General features: G+C 37.0%; 1 protein-coding gene across 1 annotated transcript in view; it reads left to right on the top strand.

The window, feature by feature from the left end:
* Window positions 1-20,253, top strand: part of sema4gb (sema domain, immunoglobulin domain (Ig), transmembrane domain (TM) and short cytoplasmic domain, (semaphorin) 4Gb) — a 28,040-nt gene that overhangs the window by 5,880 nt on the left and 1,907 nt on the right. The window contains exons 3-13 of the mRNA XM_073867081.1: window positions 5,886-6,037; window positions 6,125-6,187; window positions 8,035-8,133; window positions 8,276-8,366; window positions 8,443-8,556; window positions 9,834-9,988; window positions 15,737-15,916; window positions 18,725-18,859; window positions 19,170-19,392; window positions 19,512-19,627; window positions 19,738-19,892. Of these exons, the coding sequence (XP_073723182.1) occupies window positions 5,886-6,037; window positions 6,125-6,187; window positions 8,035-8,133; window positions 8,276-8,366; window positions 8,443-8,556; window positions 9,834-9,988; window positions 15,737-15,916; window positions 18,725-18,859; window positions 19,170-19,392; window positions 19,512-19,627; window positions 19,738-19,892 (1,483 nt within the window). The remainder of the gene's footprint in view (window positions 1-5,885; window positions 6,038-6,124; window positions 6,188-8,034; window positions 8,134-8,275; window positions 8,367-8,442; window positions 8,557-9,833; window positions 9,989-15,736; window positions 15,917-18,724; window positions 18,860-19,169; window positions 19,393-19,511; window positions 19,628-19,737; window positions 19,893-20,253) is intronic.

The raw sequence follows: 20,253 nt of genomic DNA, 5'->3' as shown, positions 1-20,253 counted from the left end.
GTTTGATCAAGGAGTGCGACTGTTTTGACTTTCATCTTGCATCAAAATTTTATCCTATTTAACATAATTGTATGCATTTAAAAATTAAAGATGGGTTCTGTTTTAATGTACCCAAGTGTACCTAAAATAAAAAAAGTTTAATATACAGGTTGGTGGCTCTTAATTTCTTTTTATTAATTACCCACTTGTAAACTTATGTTTTTTTAATAAATAAAGTATTTTTATTAAATCTATATTCATTGAGTTGAATCGAGAATCGAGTTTAAAAATCGCTCCGAGAATCGGAATCGAACCGAGAATCGAAATCGAATCGATCCGATAGCTTATGAATCGGAATTGAATTGATCTGGAACATCTGAATCGATACCCAGCCCTATTGTTGACGCTTGAATTTATGTCGCTCTACATACGTCATCTGGTATAATTGAAACGATTGGCTATGAGCTACGTACAGATGCATTTGATAGACATTCATAGCGCCCAATAAACGAGCAATCGTAAACCACGCCTCAAATACGAGAAAATTAGCAAGTGGTTCCCAGACCACGTCTCATTCTCTATGAGGCTGGTCTTGTGTTAGCCAGGCTACTGGTGTTAGGTGTTTGTTCTGGAATGTTATATGAGATTATATACACCAAATGTGCCTTTATGTAATCTTATTTAAGTGATAAACAAGGTTATGGTAATATTTCAATGCTCCTGAGGTAATAAGATTACTGTAGCTTCCCACATTGTAACTACAAGGTTCTGTGATTTCTGTGAAAATATCAGGTAGGTTTAATATTATGCATAGAAATGTATTCTACATATTAACATGTACAGAAATTGTTTTTCTGCCTGCAATCTCTAAATATAAAAAACATATCCAGCAGTTGCCATGTGCTGCATTGGCCATCTGTCCAGGGTGTATCTTGCTTGCGGCCCAAAATGTTGGGATGGGGTCCAACCCTCCCATGATCCTGCTGAGAAAAAGCGGATTCGGAGAATAGATGAAGTTATCCATAGTCACAAATGACTGGAAAACTGTTAGTTACAAGGTATGAGAACCTGCTGTACTCCAATGCTGAACATCTGATAACCACAGCACAGCATGTGAGGTTTGTGTTGTGCAACCTGTACACAGCATGCATTTGAGTCCAGGCAAACAGTTGCAGAAATAACCAGATCTATATTTGCTGTTCGGCCAGCAAGGTAACATTTGTTGAAAAGACTGAAGAACACGGTACAGGCGTTTGAAATGCTTGCCTGGCGTTTCAACGTTGAGTGTTGTTTGCTTTAGTCACTGTTTAAGAGTGATGACTTTCCTTTGGGACTCACAAAGTGTAGGCTTTATAATCCTGAACGAAAAAAATTTGCGTGGGGGATGTTGTTGTCTTGGTGACAGGATTCAAATGGTGGCATCTACTTCTTTCTTTTAAAGCAGAAATAACATCAATAAGAAGTATGCATATGTGGTTGCTTGCATTGCATTATGCTGCAAACTGTCTTTTATGGCACAATGGTCCAGTGTTTCTGACATGAAGTCTGCTGACATTGTTCTAGAAGAATAGAATAATAATCACTGTAAAAAAGTTGTATCTACAAATAAAAGTAAGTTCCCTGGCAGAAGCAGCGGACACTACTTAAGTATTTTTACTTTCTACATAAAAGTAAATTTTCAAGTATTTGTATTTTATCAGTGTTTTTCTTTGGAAAACATACATTCCAAAGCATATTATCAGAATTTTTACTCTTCATTTCATAATTTCAAATCTTTGGTTTATATTTAATATTTAAGTACATTAAATATTAATCTAGTAATTTTTTTACTTTTACTTAAGTAAAAAGTACTTTCGTACTTTTAAAGTAAAAGTACAAAATTTTTATGTAATTAAGTATTAAATCAATTTTAATATGCAATATAAAAGGAATACACAGTATGATTCTAAGCTTTAGAATGTAGTAAACATTTTTAAATAAAGTAATTAATTCAACTTAAAAATATTAGTTGACAACATTTTTACACTACTTTTTGAGGTAAAGATGGTGTGTGTAAATTTTTGTGGCATCTAGTGGTGAGATTGTGAATTGCAACCACCAGCTCATCCCTAAAATTCAAAACACATATGGTAGCCGCCACCGGACAAACACGTCGTCGTCTGAGACAACGTAGGGACGAAAAGCGCTCTGTAGAATAGTGTGTTACAACTACATAAACACATTTTGAGGTTATAGACTGTTTCATTGGACGCACGTGCGGTGACACAATTACTTACGTCTGTTCTGAACTTTACTTCCGGTTTCTGTTTGTTTAATGGTCTGACTAGTTGCCAAACTGAACTCTTGAAAAAAATCTTAGTCGAAAATAACAAATGTTTTGGTTTCCTAGGTAATCTACATGTTGTTTATTTTGCTTGTTATATAAACTACTTTAAAAGGACTTTATTGTTATTTATTCTTAACTGAGTTTACCAGAAGTTACGTGTGCTCCACAAAAGCCGCTTGTTTGTGTTGTTACTGTTGAAACCGTCTGTAGTTTTTGTATTAGGCCATATCTTTTTCCATTATAGAAGCCAGGTTTTACACTCAACAGGCTAATATCACTTGATTTTGCTACAAAGATGAATAGTGTTTGTTATGTCCTTGACGCATTATTACTGCAGTTTGATCGTTACTGTGGTAACTAATAGGGTTAAAATGCATCTTGGTGATGCGCAATTATGGTTGTGTAATGTTGATCACGTCTGCAGCTGACTGCTCTCACCCAGTATGTCAGTATTTATTCAGTCAGCATGTGCCCTTTAGCAGACACGGCTCTGATTTGACATGTGACTGCCCGGTCTGCCTGTCCGACTTTGTTTGGACCAGGGTTGGAGTGAGTCAACAGTCAAGTCATGCTCGTGCACACGCGAACTTTGATCATGTAGCATCTAAAATGTGCCGTTTTGGGGTGTGTCCTTTAAAATGCAAATGAGCTGATCTGCACTAAATGTCAGTGTCGTGGTTGGATAGTGCCGATTTAGGGGTGGTATTATCCCCTTCCAACATTACAAGTGGAGCCAAATTTCAATGACCTATTTTTCACATGCAACTACAGCTCTTAAACATGGAAAAAGTCAGATTTTCGTCCCCTTTAATTTTTTATTAACGTTATATAGAGAGAGACACACACACTCTATGCAATTTGCATAATAACGAGCAGTTTTGAAGGTTATAATTGGTCCTGTGGTTAAAATTAAGTTCCTGTTTTCATTCTAGAGAACAGCAAACACTACGTCAACGGGAGACCTTGGGCTCTGTGTTGACGCTGGCCATTGATCTGTTAGCCTTGTCTGGTTTTATTAAGTAGTTTACACTTAATCTAGCAGTTTATATGGAACCACTACTACTCAGTGACTTCACTTTCCTGCTTTTTAGGACGAATATCATGTTTTTTCACATGATATGGACTTTTGGGTGACAGGATTTGTGACCCTCCCTGTAAAATCCAGGCTAAAGTATCATAATCTAATTATGAGCATCAAAGTTTGATTTTAATGACCTTATTCATTCAATATTAAAGAGCACCTATTGTCCGATTCATGTTTTTACATTTCCTTTAGTGTGTAAGTGTGTATTAGTACATGTTAATGATATGCAAAAGGTACAAACCCCAAAGTAAACGATGACGGAAGTTATCGTCTCCAACCTAAATCTTTTCTTGGACTTCCACAAACACACGGATTGTAGGCAACCGTTTACTTTTTTCAAATCCATGCATTCAGGAAGAAAGTGAAATTTGGAGTTACAAAAATGTACGTTATGTGGAAAATAATGTGTTTTTTGACCATAAACCACACGAACACATTGTATTATACCAAATACACAAAATAATGTTGTTTTTTATAATGAAATAGGTGCTCTTTAAAGATATCAAGGTTATATTCACAGAATGTTTATGTAGGATAATTTTATGTAGAAAATAACAAAAAATGACCGTAGCTGGGTTTTCACAGTCAGCGTTACAAATTTTAATCCCTTAACTGGCTTTAAGTTTCAATATTTTGCATGTAAATTTTTATTTATCACGACAAATAATATATTTCAAAACCTTTTAGCAGTAATAATAATGCAGTGACAGTAATTTATACATTTATGACAAGAGTATGCAGCAAACCGTTGACACCTAGTGGCCGTTGTTGGTAAAACCACTAAAAGTGTAACACAAACCTCATTTCTTGTGATAATTTTATGTATAAAATATATACTTTATTGCATTGATTTTTATTTATTACAATAAACTTCCAGACACTTCCGTGAAAATTTTTTGATTCATTAATTTAAAGGTGTTTTTAATCATTTAAACCTTTTCACCCTCCCACTCAAAAAGGGTTGCGCTATTTGAACGGTTAAGTCTTCGATTTAGGCATAAAAAGGGGGTGGAGACTAGACCCAGTTGTCCACCTTCCATTTACTGCAATAATAAAAAAAATCTAATAGAATTCAATAGTGACAAGCCATTTTGTGCTAAAATATATTTGATGTATGAAATAAATTAACTTTCATATTTTCAATAACTATGAATCTCTGTTCTGTTAACCTTCCATTCCCATCATTTCTGTTGTGTATAAGGATTAGAAGCTGTACAGTTATGTGTTGTGTGTGCTGTGTGTATACATAGTCCAAGGACACATTATGTGTGTGTGCGTTGGGCTCAAAGGCTTTTGTGTCCTCTCTCAGCTTACCGTCATCTCTGTACTCATCACTGTGGGTTACATTACGGTAACTTTCTCTATCTACACAATGGGACACAAGGATTAACTACAAACACAGAATGGCGTCACTTAGCCTGAGGTCTGCATCGGTGTTTGCATAACTTCATATTTTCTTTCCTGTTATGAGTAATGTTTTGCCGCTGGCTTTCTCATGCGCACAGCAACCCTAGGGTCAATTCTGACCTTTTTGACTGACAGTTAACTTATCATCTTTAGACATGCCACTTTCTGTTGACTTGGACTATATTGTGTATACTTTGATGCTTAGATAAATGTACTGTATATGGTATATTTAGATACCGGATTTGGTGTATAGTAGCCGATGCTGTGAACAACCACAGTGTTCTGGGGAAGGATGTTTTGCATGGTAGGGGGAGGGCATTTGAGGGGTATTGTGGTTGATGTTTGCCCTACTACTGCCATGTTTCATCAGTACAATACAGCCACATCTCCACATGAAGCAGGAAATCTCAGCATGCATTCAGAGAAGTGTGTTTTAAAAAAAACTTCACTATTCACATATTTCAGTATCAATATCACTAGATACTAACAGGAAGTAACTACCCTAATGAAAAATCCAGCTAAAACCAGCATAAGCTGGTAGCTGGTTTTAGCTGGTTGTAGCTGGTTTAAGGTGGTTTATGCTGGACCTCCCAGCCTGACAAAGCTGGTCATTCCAGCATGACCAGCTAAGTCCAGCTAGACCAGCTTAAAATGTGACCAAAACACAGCTAGACCAGCTTCCTACACCAGCAAAACCAGCTAAAACCAAGCTGGGGACCAGCTAAAACCAGCCCACCAGCTTATGCTGGTCTTAGCTGGATTTTTCAGTAGGGTAAACAGATAAGCATCCTATAAGACCACCATTTAAACCTTATTTTTTAAATGCATAGTGGTTGTGCATATAAGTAAAAACAGAAGATGTTGCAGATCTGAAACTCTAATGGAGATATTTGTGAGATTTCTGGGTCATTTTCTCTGGAGAAATGTTTAATATGCACAAGACTTTCAGTCAAATGCTCTCCTTTTAATCTCAGTCATATATATACAACATAACAGAGATATAAAATAGATCTCATCTGTTGTATTTCTTTCTTATGGGATGCCATTTTTGTCCCTGTTTTCTAACTGGGTCTCTCTCACCATCTGCAGGGCTGCTGGGCTGTAATCGGTTTCATGGGGATGCTGTGAACTACAGCTCACTGTTGCTGGAGGATGCCTCAGGATTTCTGTATGTTGGAGCGAGAGAAGCCATTTATAAAATGGACACCACCAATATTTCTGCCACCAATACCACAATTTCTGTGAGTTTTGCTTTTGAAACAAGTTTTGACGTGTTAGATCTTAACCCAATGCGGCTGAGCGGATATTTGCTGTTCATTTCCATGCAGTTGGAGTGGGCAGCATCTGCTGAACAGAAGAAACAGTGCCTGAGCAAAGGCAAAAACAATAAGGTATTGCTATTCTTGATGTGTACAATATCCTGCCCTAAATTTTACTTTTGTATGGCATTGCATTAGCATCTGAAAGGTGTGTGGGGTTCCCAGCGTTTCACATATACAGTGAAATGTGTTTTTATGTTTAAGTGAATTAAAGCATATATCAAATTCAGAGCCCAATAAAGTGCTTTGGACCTATTGGCAACTGCCAACAGTAGATCAATATAATCTCATTTTGTGGTTGAAGTACAAGTTAAGTATTAAAACGAATTGCTATTCAAGAACATTTTAAAAGGGTGAGTGAAGAAAGATGTGGGAATAGTATCCATATAAATACATTATAGTGCTAAATGGATTTGTATATACATTATACTGACATTTATGCATTTGGCAGACGCTTTTATCCAAAGCGACTACCACACTCTCAGAAAAAAAGATACAAAAGTTGTCACTGGGATGGTACCTTTTAAAAAAGGCCCTAATACTTATGAGACTTAAGATATGTACATTTGAGGTACCAATAATACAATAATAAGTGTACTTTTTGAAAAGGTATCGCCCAGTGACAACTTTTGTACCTTCTTGTACCTTTTTTCTGAGAGTGCATCAGTTTTGCATGAGTTTTTGCGCTGATCATGTAATGCTCTACACACTGAGCTACAGGGACACAGGTTTGGCCTTCTTAATTTGGCCAAAAAGGAGTTGTTCCTCATTGACCGTGGGACAACATTCCAATTAACCAATCAGATTTAAGAGATAACTGTACTGTTCAACAGGGTTAGATGCTTCTACACCATTCTGAATTTGAGTATTAGTTATGGTTAGAGATAAGGTTTTTTTACTTTAATGTTGTTTGTGGGTCTACAAACTACAATATGTTGATCCAGGAACATCTCTCACTCTGCAAAATCAAGTTGAGTTAAAGGAAATATCAATATTTTATTATGTTCTTACCTCAGCTTAGACAAATGAATACATACCTATCTTTTTTCAATGCATACACTTAATCTTTGTACAGCGCATCATGAATCTGTTAGCATTTAGCCTAGCCCCATTGATTCCTTAAGATCCAAACAAGGATTAATTTAGAAGCCACCAAACACTTCCATGTTTTCCCTTTTTAAAGACTGTTACATGAGTAGTTACACGAGTAAGTATGGTGGCTCAAAATAAAATGTGGTGATTTTATAAGCGGATAAAAATGAGAACTATGTTGTATGGCGGAAGAGCACTTAGTTTGCAGCACTTCGGAGTGATGATGTTAAAAACTAAGTGCTCTAGTTCTCATTTTTAATCTGCTTAAAAAATAGCCACGTTTTATTTTGTGCCACCATACTTATTCGTGTAACTACTCTTTGTAACAGTATTTAAATAGGGAAAACGTGGGAAGTTTGGTGGCTTCTAAATTCATCCCTGTTTGGATCCTAAGGAATGAATGGGGCTAGGCTACATGCTAACACATTCACAACGTGCTGTACAAAGATAAAGTGCACGCATTGAAAAAAGGTAGGGATGTATTAATTCATCTAAGTTGAGGTAAGAATATAGTAAAATAGTGAAAAATGGTGGTGTTTTCCTTTAAGGAGTTTGGTCCAGATATGGGGTGAAGGGATGACCCTTACAAAAATTATCCATGTAGTTATCATGATTTGTACTGGTGTATTGATTGCAATTGACAAATCTATGGTTATTTTGTGCTAGCAGTGGTTTAACTATACTAACCATGCTTTTTTGTTTTAACTTTAGTAAACCATGGTTCATTTTTGTAAAGGGAAGGTGCAAGGTTTCAAAAACCCAAAAACTGCTTATGGTACTGTTTGTAGACTGATTTCTAGACCGTTTTCTTTTTGATTGGATTACAGACAGAATGTTACAATCATGTGCGTTTCCTGGACCGATATAATGACACTCACCTGTACACCTGTGGGACTCATGCATTCAGACCACGCTGTGCTTACATAGTAAGACTTTTAACTCTGTCATTCTCTGTCTATCATAATGTACATGCATTGTGATTTTTTTTAAATACTTTAAATATCCACATTATTGCAAAAAAAAAAAATATAGCAGGGTGCTTAACTAGTATTTCTCTATTTTTGACAGGACGTGGCACGCTTCACTTTTGGACGATTTGAGGAGGGAAAAGAGAAATGTCCTTATGACCCTACAAAAGGATACACTGGATTTATAATCGGTAATAGAAAGTTGATTTATGAACTTTTTTTGATGCCTGTGTATTCTTTCAGTAGACTTATAATTTCCTTTTACAGATGGTGAGATGTATTCTGCCTCCCAGTATGAGTTTCGTAGCATCCCTGATATCAGACGCAACTTTCCCTTTCCCAACTTAAGAACGGATGATTCCCCAACAAGTTGGCTGCTGGGTTTGTACAACCATTTATTTACACGGGATGTTGTGGGCAGTTGAGTTTTAGTTCATTTCAATATTGTTTCTAGAATGTTCTGGTGAAAAGATGTGGCTTGAATCCTTCCTTTTATTGAAAAGTAATTTTTTCGTCTGATTTATTGCCTGCCAGATTGTCTCTGAAAAAAGTAAGAGCACACCTTTCCGCAATAAGCACCTCAATTTCAATGTCGCAATAAAATGGAAGTAGCTATTGTCTTATTTTTCCGGTTGTGATGTATATTTGACTTCTGAAATTAGAAAAAAGATGGACTTGAATTCGTCTATCGAGAACTGATTGGATCATGTTGCTAATGACCCAATTGCTAATCGCTGCGATCTTTTCCCGGACTCTGTCCCAAGCCATTCCTCTTGACCGAAAGTAAAGAGAGATTGTTTTCGAGGAGGGGAGGAGATTAGCGTTTTCGATTAAAGATTATAAGGGCATATTAATTTTTTTTATCATGTTTAAGTGGTGTAATTTGGGTCCCCAGTGCTTCTATCAACCTCAAAAATGTGACATACCCAAAAATTACACATTTTGCGCACACCTACAAAAATTTTTTAACATGCAGTAATCTATTATTTATATGGTATTTTGAGCTAAAACTTCATATATGTACTGTGGGGACACCAAATAATTATTTTACACAAGTCTTGTGAAATGTCCCCTTTAAAAATAATGAAGCTCACAGATAAGAAATTTGTAAAAAAAAAAAAAAATTCCAAAACAAATTTAGTTTTTTAATTTCACTTTCACTTCTAACATCACAAGGGGAGCCAAATTTCAATGACCTATTTTTTCACATGCTTGCAGAGAATAGTTTACCAAAACTAAGTTACTGGGTTGCTCTTTTACACATTTTCTAGGTTGATAGAAGCACTGGGGACCCAATTATAGCACATAAACATGGAAAAAGTCAGATTTTCATGAAATGTCCCCTTTAATGCTTAGAGGGTTGTTTGAATCCCTTATTCTAACTATAAGCCGCAGTCAGAGTAATTTTGACTTTTAATAAACTCAGTACATTGAGACGTACTGTTAGATGCATGAAGCTGAAGATAGCAAAACTCAGTGGTTTGTTTCCAATAATAAAGGAAGTAGTATAATTAAAATGAACAGAAGATCCCAAATGAGCATTTTAATCAATAAACGCTGTACTCTGAGACTTTTCACAGACACAATAATATCTGTACAGCACATAATTGGTTCATTGTGGTGCGGGCAGCAGCTAATGTTTGTGTTATGTCTTGCAGAGGCGGATTTTGTCGGCTCAGCGGTTTTGAGAGAAAGCGCCAACAGCTCTATCGGGGACGATGACAAACTCTACTTCTTCTTTACTGAAAAAAACGTGGAACCGACTGCTTACTCCAGCCAGACCAAAGTGGCCCGGGTGGCCCGCGTATGTAAGGTGAGAACCAGGCAATGAGATGTATTCTGTTAAAAAATCAGTCACATCATTTGATAGCATTGTGCCACATTCAAATATGTGACACAGTCCATAAAAAAATCGAGCTAACGTCATGTTTTTATGTAATTTCTACATAAAATCATATTATATAATGTAAAGAACATTCTGTGAAAATATAACCTGGTCATGTCAAACATGGAAATCAATGTGTGATATTAAACTAAAATCTCAAACTTAGATTATATGACTGTAGGTTGGATTTCACAGACAGGGTCACGTATGTCTAAGTCACCTTGCATCCGAATATTAAAACTTAAAACCTAATAAATTATATTGTCGCTGCCCGATGAAACTCACATATGTCCAAAACAGTTACTTTTTAGGAAGTGAAAAAAAAACACTGTATTTCAAAAGCAGTTGAATGTAGCTTTGTCATACTTGGTACGGCATCTTTACATGTAACCATATTCTTGCCAGTGTAATGATATAATCCACATTTGACCAAAATTGAGTTTAAATGGACATACTTGCATATTTTACAGTAACAGTGGTCGATATGCATTCTTCTGATTATTAAATAGAATGGCCAAGACGCGTTTTATATTGACAGATGAATACGCTCAGTTTATTATATAGCCTACGTCTTAGTTAAATACGCTTACTTTATTTAATATTAATTATAAATGTATTAAATGTCTCTTGCAAACTATGAAGGGACAATGAATCAATACACTGACATGGTAGACAGATACTTTGTTTGTACAGTCCTACCGTAATTTTGTTACTCTTAGACGTACGTCTGGCATCAGGGGGGAAACGTTTACCTCGATGAAGGAAAGTCATTGTCTCACCAGGCTATGTTTATTCGGCTATCCAGTGCTGAGGTTCGATGAAACTTCACGAGACCGGCGAGATGCTTCCACAGGGCGGGAGATATTACGCGGGGTGATTGACAGCTTTGACACCAAATGGATATACGTGAAAATCAGATGACATGATTTCACAACTTTTCATTAGTCATTTAGATATGTGAAGTGTACTGTATACAGAAATGAACCTGGACATTCAATCCGTCAAGATATCTCAAAATCGGCAAAATGGACATACGTGGTTTTCATCGGACAGCGACGATATGCTGCATAAAGAATATAAACAGTGGCGGCTGGTGACTGCCCATCCGAGGAGCGCAAATTAAAAATAAGTGGTCGGAGTGTCGTGTGCTCCTTGTGTCTTGAAAGTGTGTGTTTGTTGCGCCATGTGAACCATGTGCATCGTGTGTTTTGTCAAAATAAGTGCCTGCTGCACACGTGTCAAAACCGTTTATGATAAAAGAGACACTCACGTTCACAAAATACACACAAAACACTCCCTTAACAGTAAACTCTGATTACGCATTAAATTATGCGAGTATCTGGCAAACGCGAGGATCTCTTATCGTAAACCCTTTAGACGCGTCTCCAGCAGGCACTTATTTTGACAATACACATGATGCACATAGGATCGCTTGATGCGCAGAACACATATTTTGAAATGATAAACAACACACATGACGGACTACATACATGTTGTGACGAACTTCGCATCAAGCGTCTTTGGAAAAAGAAGTCACCGGCAGCCACTTAATATGAAGCATATTTTAAGAACATTATTTTTTTATTGTGACATTATTAATAGTAAATAGTTCCTTCGTACATATACAGTTGCCGGCCGCGCGTCTATTTAAAATAAACTTGAGCCCGTCTTTTGAGTGCGCTTGCCGGTGTTGTGTCGAACTCAGTTCCCCCTATGTTTCCCTTTAGTGTAGTGCTTTTATAGCGTTTTCATCACGTTACATTTAGAAAGATTAAAGATTTGAATTGGTTATACTAAAAAGGCATAATATCATGTATTTTATAATAGAATTTATTAAATATTTCATGCATTTGACAGTTTTCTATTAGGGTATTTCTTTTAAAATATAGCCTGTCTTTTTCTTTTTTTTTCCTTTACTGGTTGTTTTAAAAATGTAATGTTTGCATACATAATTAAATAAATATTATACATATAATATGATTCATACTGTAAAAATAATTGACTTACCCTTAAGAACAATACAGATACATTACAGAAATGCACACATATACATCTCAGTAGCCATTAAAACTTTAAATATATAAATAATAAAACCTATAACGTGATAAAAAACGCCATAAAAACACTACACTGAAGGGAAACATAGGGGGAACTGAGTTCGACACAACACCGCGCGTCTCTTATATTTTAAATAAACTTGAGCGCGTCTTTTGAGTGCGCTTGCCGGCCGCGCGTCTATTATATTTTAAATAACTTGAGCGCGTCTTTTGAGTGCGCTTGCCGGCCGCGCGTCTATTATATTTTAAATAAACTTGAGCGGGTCTTAATACAAACGGGCTGGCCTCTTAAAGGAAAAGAATTTACAAAACGTATTTTTTTATCCAAGTCAGATGAATTCTCTATGAATAGTCTATGAATTATTGCAAGAGGAACAAACATCTATTTGATGCAAAACTCATTAGTTTATTTGAAAAAAGTAGTTTTAAAAGTATATCCATGATGTTTTCTTTTTTTTTTACCACAATGTAGGCCTACCTTAGCCTACGTTATTTAGCAATAGACATGATCTAAGTACTAAAATACTTTTTTTCCATTTGTTTCCAATGCATACTTGATAAATCTTGCTTGTGTATTGTATATCAGGGGTTTCCAAACGTTATCAACCCAACAGTTAATCTCAAGACTCACCATTTTTTAGAAATAGAAATATAGAGGAAAATACAAACACATTTGTTTCCTTTAGTTTTTGAATAAGTTTACTTTAGTAATAATATGGTCTTATGGTAGTGTATATTTGTTTACTGCATTTGCACGGAATATGAAATTATATATTTGAAAAATACAGTGAATTGCAAGGCTGCGGAGAACAGTGCAATACTGCAGACTTATACTACTGAGGGTTTAAAGATATTATTTTAATAGTCAGTCGTGAACTAAAGTGGGCCGGTCTAAGGCATGAAACTCCAGGGCTGAAAATGAGTCCCACTCCGGCCCTGCTTCACGCCTGCATTGACTCTATGTCTTCATGGCTCTGGGAAGCAGGTCAGGTCCCTCACTGGTTGACTTACTGGGTTAGGAGAAAGAGAGCATCTCCAGTTCAAAGTAGGCCACACCGCACATCCATACACCCAAACACACACATGCACAGATACAAACAGGCATACAGTATATGGCACAATACCTGATAGAAGTAGAAAGAAAGAAGATTGAATAAATCTATGGTTGTATTTCTGTTAAGATGCTTCATCAATGACATGTTAATCTGATATGTAGGTCATATAACAACGAGAAAGGGTAGAAAAAGATCTCGCCCTTTTCTGTCCACCTTTCATGTTAGTCTTCTTGGCCTGTCTTGTTGAATAAATTTGAATTGACACCACAATTAGCCTGCAGGGCCTTAGGTTACTATAGCCTAATGGAACCGAACAGAAGACTGTTTGCACATTTAGGACGGTTTCTCTGGCCAAAACTGTGTCATTTTAAGCAGAATGTTTAATTTAGAGGACATTAACCTGCCAGCACTCGGTGCATTTGGCTGTGATACAGTCTCAGGGGATGTGTAAATTATGCAAAAAGCCCTCGGGTTAAGTGTTGAACCTGGTAGAAATACCTCAGATTATGAAAACATTATTTGTACCTCTGATTGGACACTTCCTGTGTGATGCGTATATACATAATCATAATTGGACCTTTTAAAGGAGTAGTAGGAAAATTCACTCATAATTTACTAACCCTCATGCTAACCATCATTCTTCTTCCTCCAAACACGTTTAGTGGAATTATGACCAAACAGTTCTATTTTGGTCTCATCTGACCACATGCCTTTCTCCCATGACTCCTTTGGATCATCCAAATGGTCATTGGCAAACTTAAGACGGGCCTGGACATGTGCTGGTTTAAGCAGGGGAACCTTCCGTCCCATGCATGATTCCAACCATGACGTCTTAGTGTATTACCAACAGTAACCTTGGAATTGGTGATCCCAGGTCTTTTCAGGTCATTGACCAGCTCCTCCTGTGTAGTTCTGGGCTGATTTCTCACCTTTCTTAGGATCTTTGAGACCCCACGAGCTGAGATCTTGCTTGGAGCCCCATCTGAGGGAGATTGACAGTCATGTTTAGCTTCTTCCATTTTTTAATGATTGCTCCAACAGTGGACCTATTTTCACCAAGCTGCTTGGCGTAGCCCTTCCCAGCCTTGTGGACAATTTTGTCTCTAATGTCTTTGGACAGCTCTTTGGTCTTGGCCATGTTAGTAGTTGGATTCTTACTGATTGTATGGGGTGGACAGGTGTCTTTATGTAGCTAACGACCTTAAACAGGTGCATCTAATTTAGGATAATAAATGGAGTGGAGGTGGACATTTTAAAGGCAGACTAACAGGTCTTTGAGGGTCAGAATTCTAGCTGCAGGTGTATCATGCAATTAAATAGTTTAAAAAATCATATTGTGATTTCTGGATTTTTTTTAGATTATGTCTCTCACAGTGGACATGCACCTACGATGACAATTTCAGACCCCTCCATGATTTCGAAGTGGGAGAACTTGTAAAATAGCACGGTGTTCAAATACTTATTTTCCGCACTGTATCCGTATGTAATGTACAATGGAAAGGCTATTTAGTATATATATCTTTAAAATATTAAAAAAAGAAAACATGTAGTGCAATTTAGTCATCAGGAGAAGACTGGCTATATGTTGTGAATACTTTAAATGTAACAACTAATGAAAGTTAAACAGTTATGAACAAAATATAAGAGCTCTACATGTGTTGATCTTTTACACTTGTACTCTTTTCTGCAATGTTTAATATTCATAGTTGTTCATAACTATTAAAATGTGGCTCTTACATGTTAAACTGCAATTGTTTTTATATATTAAAAAAGAAAATATGAGTTTTTAGTAATTTAAAAGCAACTGGATACAAGAAATGTGCATCTTTTTTGAAAATACATGCTTTTTAATATGTTTTTTTTAAATATACTATAACAAAAGTAACAAAAAAACAACGCAAACACTTTAATATGGTAAAGGTAAAAAATATATAAAAGGTAAAAATATGGGTAAAAGTTCAAGTAATATTTACAATTTTGACAAACAAGACCCCTGCTCTAACCCCTCTTTGTACAAAGCTCATCGTTCTGAAAAGCGCTGTGTCCTCCGATTGGTCAGCTAACCAGTACGTTGTGATTTGCCTGAGTACCCCCGACCTCAGTCGTAAATGTGATGCTCCTTACCGTATTGGGAAGATTAGCTCCCAATGCAATACTGACAGGAGTTGATATCGTCTCTACTACCTTATCAATATGAGCCAAATCTGATCCAGAAAATGCAGATGACCAAAGCTGATCGATCAACTTTGCCAGCGCGGCTTGAGCAGAACAAAACAGATTGGTAAAGTAAGGATACATAAAAAAATTCCGCATTTGTGATCGTAGAAATGATAAACTCGTGTTTGAATCATGGTTTAGTCCGTAGTGAATTCGTTAAATATGAAAACATAGAAATAGAATATAGAAAAAGAGGGAGGAATTATGATAATGACCTTTGTGTCCACGTCAACTGGCCAAGGAAGTAAACGGTTGCTTACAATCTGTGTGTTTGTAGTAGTCCAAGAAAAGAGATTTGACTCATAGTTATGTTAGGTTTGTCCATCTGTCTTGTTTCCTGTTCTCAGGGTGACATTGGAGGTCAGAGGACTCTACAGAGAAAATGGACGTCCTTTCTGAAGGCCAGACTGGTGTGTTCGATTTCTGACTATGAGCTTCAGCTAAACGTCTTACGCAGCGTTCACGTCGTCGACGCTGCCGACATAAACGACACCGTCTTTTATGGCGTTTTTGGATTTGAATGGAGAGAATTTTTTTTTTTACAATTAATAAGTGCAGATGCTTTTATTTCAAGTGACTTCTTGGAATGTTTTATTTTATCATGTAACAATATAATAGTTGCTGACTTTTGATACCTTAAAGGAATATTCAATTTTCTTAAAAGTAAAATCCAGATAATTTACTCACCACCATGTCATCCAAAATGTTGATGTCTTTCTTTGTTCAGTCAAGACAAAATTATGTTTTTTGAGGAAAACATTGCAGGATTTTTCTCATTTTAATGGACTTTAATAGAGCCCAACATTTAATACCCAACTCAACACTCAACAGTTTTTTTCAACAGAGTTTCAAAGGTCTATAAACGATCCCAAACGAGGCATAAGGGTCTTATCTAGCGAAACAATTGTCATTTTTGTCCAGAAAAATAAAAAATATGCTCTTTTAAACCACAACTTTTCGTCTAGGTCCGGTCCAGGGCGACCTAACGTAAATGCGTAGTGACGTAGGGAGGTCACGTGTAACATATATAAAACGCAAATTTGCGGACCATTGTAAACAATAAACTGACACAAAAGACATTAATTAGTATCAGTTGACATACAACAACGTAGGAACGGTCCTCTTTCAATCACTTGTAAACACTGGGGCGGAGTTTCGCGTTCGTCCTCTGTGACCTCTTGACATCATGACGTATTGGTGGGGTCACGCTGGCGCATCACAACCAGATCTATACGAGAAGTTGTGGTTTAAAAGTGGATATTTTTTATTTTTACATGACATGGTGGTGAGTAAATTATCTGGATTTTTCTTTTAAGAAAATTGAATATTCCTTTAACAGCTTCTGGTATGCAGGTAATGCCAAATTTTGTATCCTATCATGTCAAGGTTCGGTTTGGCCGGTTATCAGAGCCGTCTCATTAAACAGGATGTGAACAGAAGTAACATTAATCTGCTAGCATGTGACTACATCTAATCTTCATTTTCAAAGGTTGTTTGGCTAAAAAGTATTATGGGAAACATAAGAGAACTTATTTCCACATGCTAACAGTGCCCTTCATAAATATTGGGACTGTTTGCTGTGGAGTCAAGAAATGTCTAAACATTAAAAGGAGAATATGAGAGAAAAGTACAGAATGTCACATTTTATTTTTCTGTATTTTTGCCTCACATTCATCTTACAATTTTTTTGTCTTTACAGCAAACAGAGCAATTTTCTTTTTACTGTCTCAATACTTATGGAGGGCACTGCATGTCCCTATAGCACAGACACACACATATAACACAAGGCACTGGGCCAGTATTTGACCTTGTTGGAATCGAAAAATAAGAGGGAGGGAAAGAGGGGGGTATGCAGAGTCATGCTGCATCAAATTGCCCTTTAAATGTCTGCAGATTCAGTTCGGGGCTAGGGACCACGTAACAGAAACTTAAATCCTAAGTTAAGATCAGACAAGTTCAGTTTTCTAAATGGTATCCATACTGAAATGATCATGGTTACTAAACAGATAAAATAGGATTTTCAGTTATGTTTCTGTAAAACACCCCTACATCCAACTCAGAAAACTCATGGCTCATGTCCCACAGGTGAAAATCATCTTCAAAATGATATAAAGTGTTTTACGTGCTAAGAAACTTGGGTGTTGACATTTTTAATGGGATACAGATTCAGAGACAGACATTTAAAAGGTCTTAACAAGAGATTTTCTCAGGTATTTGATTAGGAACATAACGGCTTTATCATTTGATAAAGGCGGGACTTCTGTCACCAGGGCGGCCATATTGCATTGTCCCCTATTGATAGTAATAGGAGTGCTGCTCAGTCTTGTTATATCCAATACTTTTGCCCATAGATATCTTTTGTTAGTGCATTGTTGTAAATGTGATTTGAAATGAGATTTCCAAGGATTACTCCACTTTCATAAAAAAGACATGTCATCCAATATGTTTTTGTCTTTCTTTCTTCAGTCGAAAATAAATTACTTTTTTGAGGAAAATGTTCCAGGATTTTTCTCCAAATAGTGGACCTCAACGGTTCAATGCAGTTTAAAATTGCAGTTTCAGTGCAGCTCCAAAGGTCTCTAAACTAGTAAGGGTCTTATCTAGCGAAACCATCATCATATCTGCGAAAAAACTACTTTAAAAACTTCTCGTCTTCCACTAGCTGTGCGATGCACCAGCATCACCTTACGTATTACGTAATCACTTCAAAAGGTCACGCGTTACACCTGCAGAACATTTTAAACAATAACTGACACAAAGACATTAAAGCAACACTAAAGAGTTTTTTTCCTTAAAAGTAAGGTTTCAGTCGTTCATCCACTTGAAACAGGGTGAACGGCACTTTCACATTCGCTTTGCAGCCCTCTATCAGCCAAAACGGCACTAAAGAAGTTTCCCACCATCGGGTCGCGGTCCTGTAGTTCGAGCGAAAACTACAAAAACTTGCTTTACGGCAGACCTACAATCCAATCAGAGCCAGCTTTGCTGCAGTAGGCTAAATTATTTACGACTGTGGTAATGGACAATTCCGCTTCTAACCTGTAGGGGGAGCAAAGAGCAAAAACTCTTGAGTGTTTCTTTAATTAGTATCATTCCACATACAACAACATCAGAACGGTCCCCTTTCTCCACACTTGTAAACACTAGAGCGGTAGTTTTGCATACGTCATGCGTGACCTTTCAACGTGATCACGTAATATGTAAGGTCACATTGGCGCATCACACGGCTAGTGCAAGATGAGAAGTATTGGTTAAAAGTACTTTTTTTTTAAATGATCGTTTCACTAGATAAGACCCTTATGCATTGGCTTTCTCTCACTCTCACTGTCAGGAGAAATGTTAAAATGTCCGCAGTGTGTCAGTATTCCCTCAGAGATGTCCAAGCAGCTTTTGATGGACCTTACATGGAGCTGCAGGACTCCAAATGGAAGGAATACACTGGGAACATTCCAGATCCGAGACCTGGTTCGGTGAGAGTCCTCGACTTTAAATCAAAATCATCACATAATCCAGCACATTTATCAAACATGACACATTTTTTCTTACAAAAGATATTAGTAAAACCATTAGTCATCTTAATCTACTGCTATTTTCAAAGTATCGCCAGGAACCTCTTTTCCTACCCACTGTTAAAAATCACGGCTCTAGTAAATGTTGTGTTGTGTATGTAAATGTGTGTTTATTTAGCCAACCTGGGGACATATAGATGCCATATAACACATGCATAATATTTAACTGTTATAAATATAGTTACATAACAGCTCCCTTCTTTGTCTTCAGTGTATAACTGACCAGCATCGAGGACTGCTCATAAATTCCTCTCGGGATCTTCCCGACACCGTGCTGAATTTTGCTCGAAAACACCCTTTAATGTCCAGACAAATACAGCCGGTTGGAGGACGGCCTCTTCTGTTCCAGAAAAGTGTAGATTATACCAAAATTACTGTACATCGGGTTATGGGTTTGGATGGACGCATCTATGACATGCTCTTCATTGGAACAGGTGCTTTGCTTTATTAAGCCTCACTTAAATATTATTTTTATACATTATAAAAGTATGTAGATGTCCTAAGGATTATTTGCATTATTTAATGTAGATAATGTGCTTGTGTTTGTCTCCAGATGAGGGCTGGTTACACAGGGCTGTAAAGATCAGAGACCATGTGCACATTATTGATGAGCTTCAGCTGTTCGAGGAGAAACAACCAATCAACAACCTGGTTATATCACAAAGACAGGTGACCCACAATGCACCTTGCACAACAGCCGCCTATAAAAGCAGTAAAGCATAAACGGACAAATGCAAATGGATACAATAATTCTGATGACGTCTACTTGTGTTTATTAGGAAAGTATCTACGTGAGCGCCCCCTCTGGACTGGTGCAGGTACCGCTATCATCCTGTGAACGGTACACTTCTTGTTTTGACTGTGTGTTCGCAAGAGACCCGCTCTGTGGATGGGATGGAAGAGTGTGTGCAGAGGTATCATCCTATCCTAACAGGTAAAAGTTATTCATTTACTATAGTTTCTCTTCTATATTTTCAGTTTAAAGAGATAGTTCACCCAAAAATAATGTCAATAATGACTCACCCTCATGTCGTTCCAATCTCGTGAGACCTCCGTTCATCTTCAGAACACAGATAAAGATGTTTTAGATTTAGTGCGAGAGCTTGTTGACCCTCCATTGAAGCATCAAAAATACATTTTGGTCCAAAAATAACAAAAATTACGATTTATTCAGTTGCGTCTTCTGTTGTAAAGCACATGCGCAAGACTAAAGTCACGTGACTGCAGTGACGCTGATGATGTACGACGTGGCTGACGTGTTATCTGGTGCGCCCCAGCTGTTTTGTTTTTGTGCA

The sequence above is a fragment of the Misgurnus anguillicaudatus genome, chromosome 4 (assembly GCF_027580225.2).
Source record: "Misgurnus anguillicaudatus chromosome 4, ASM2758022v2, whole genome shotgun sequence".
Classification (NCBI taxonomy): Eukaryota; Metazoa; Chordata; class Actinopteri; order Cypriniformes; family Cobitidae; genus Misgurnus; species Misgurnus anguillicaudatus.
This window is presented reverse-complemented; position numbering and strand designations above follow the sequence as displayed.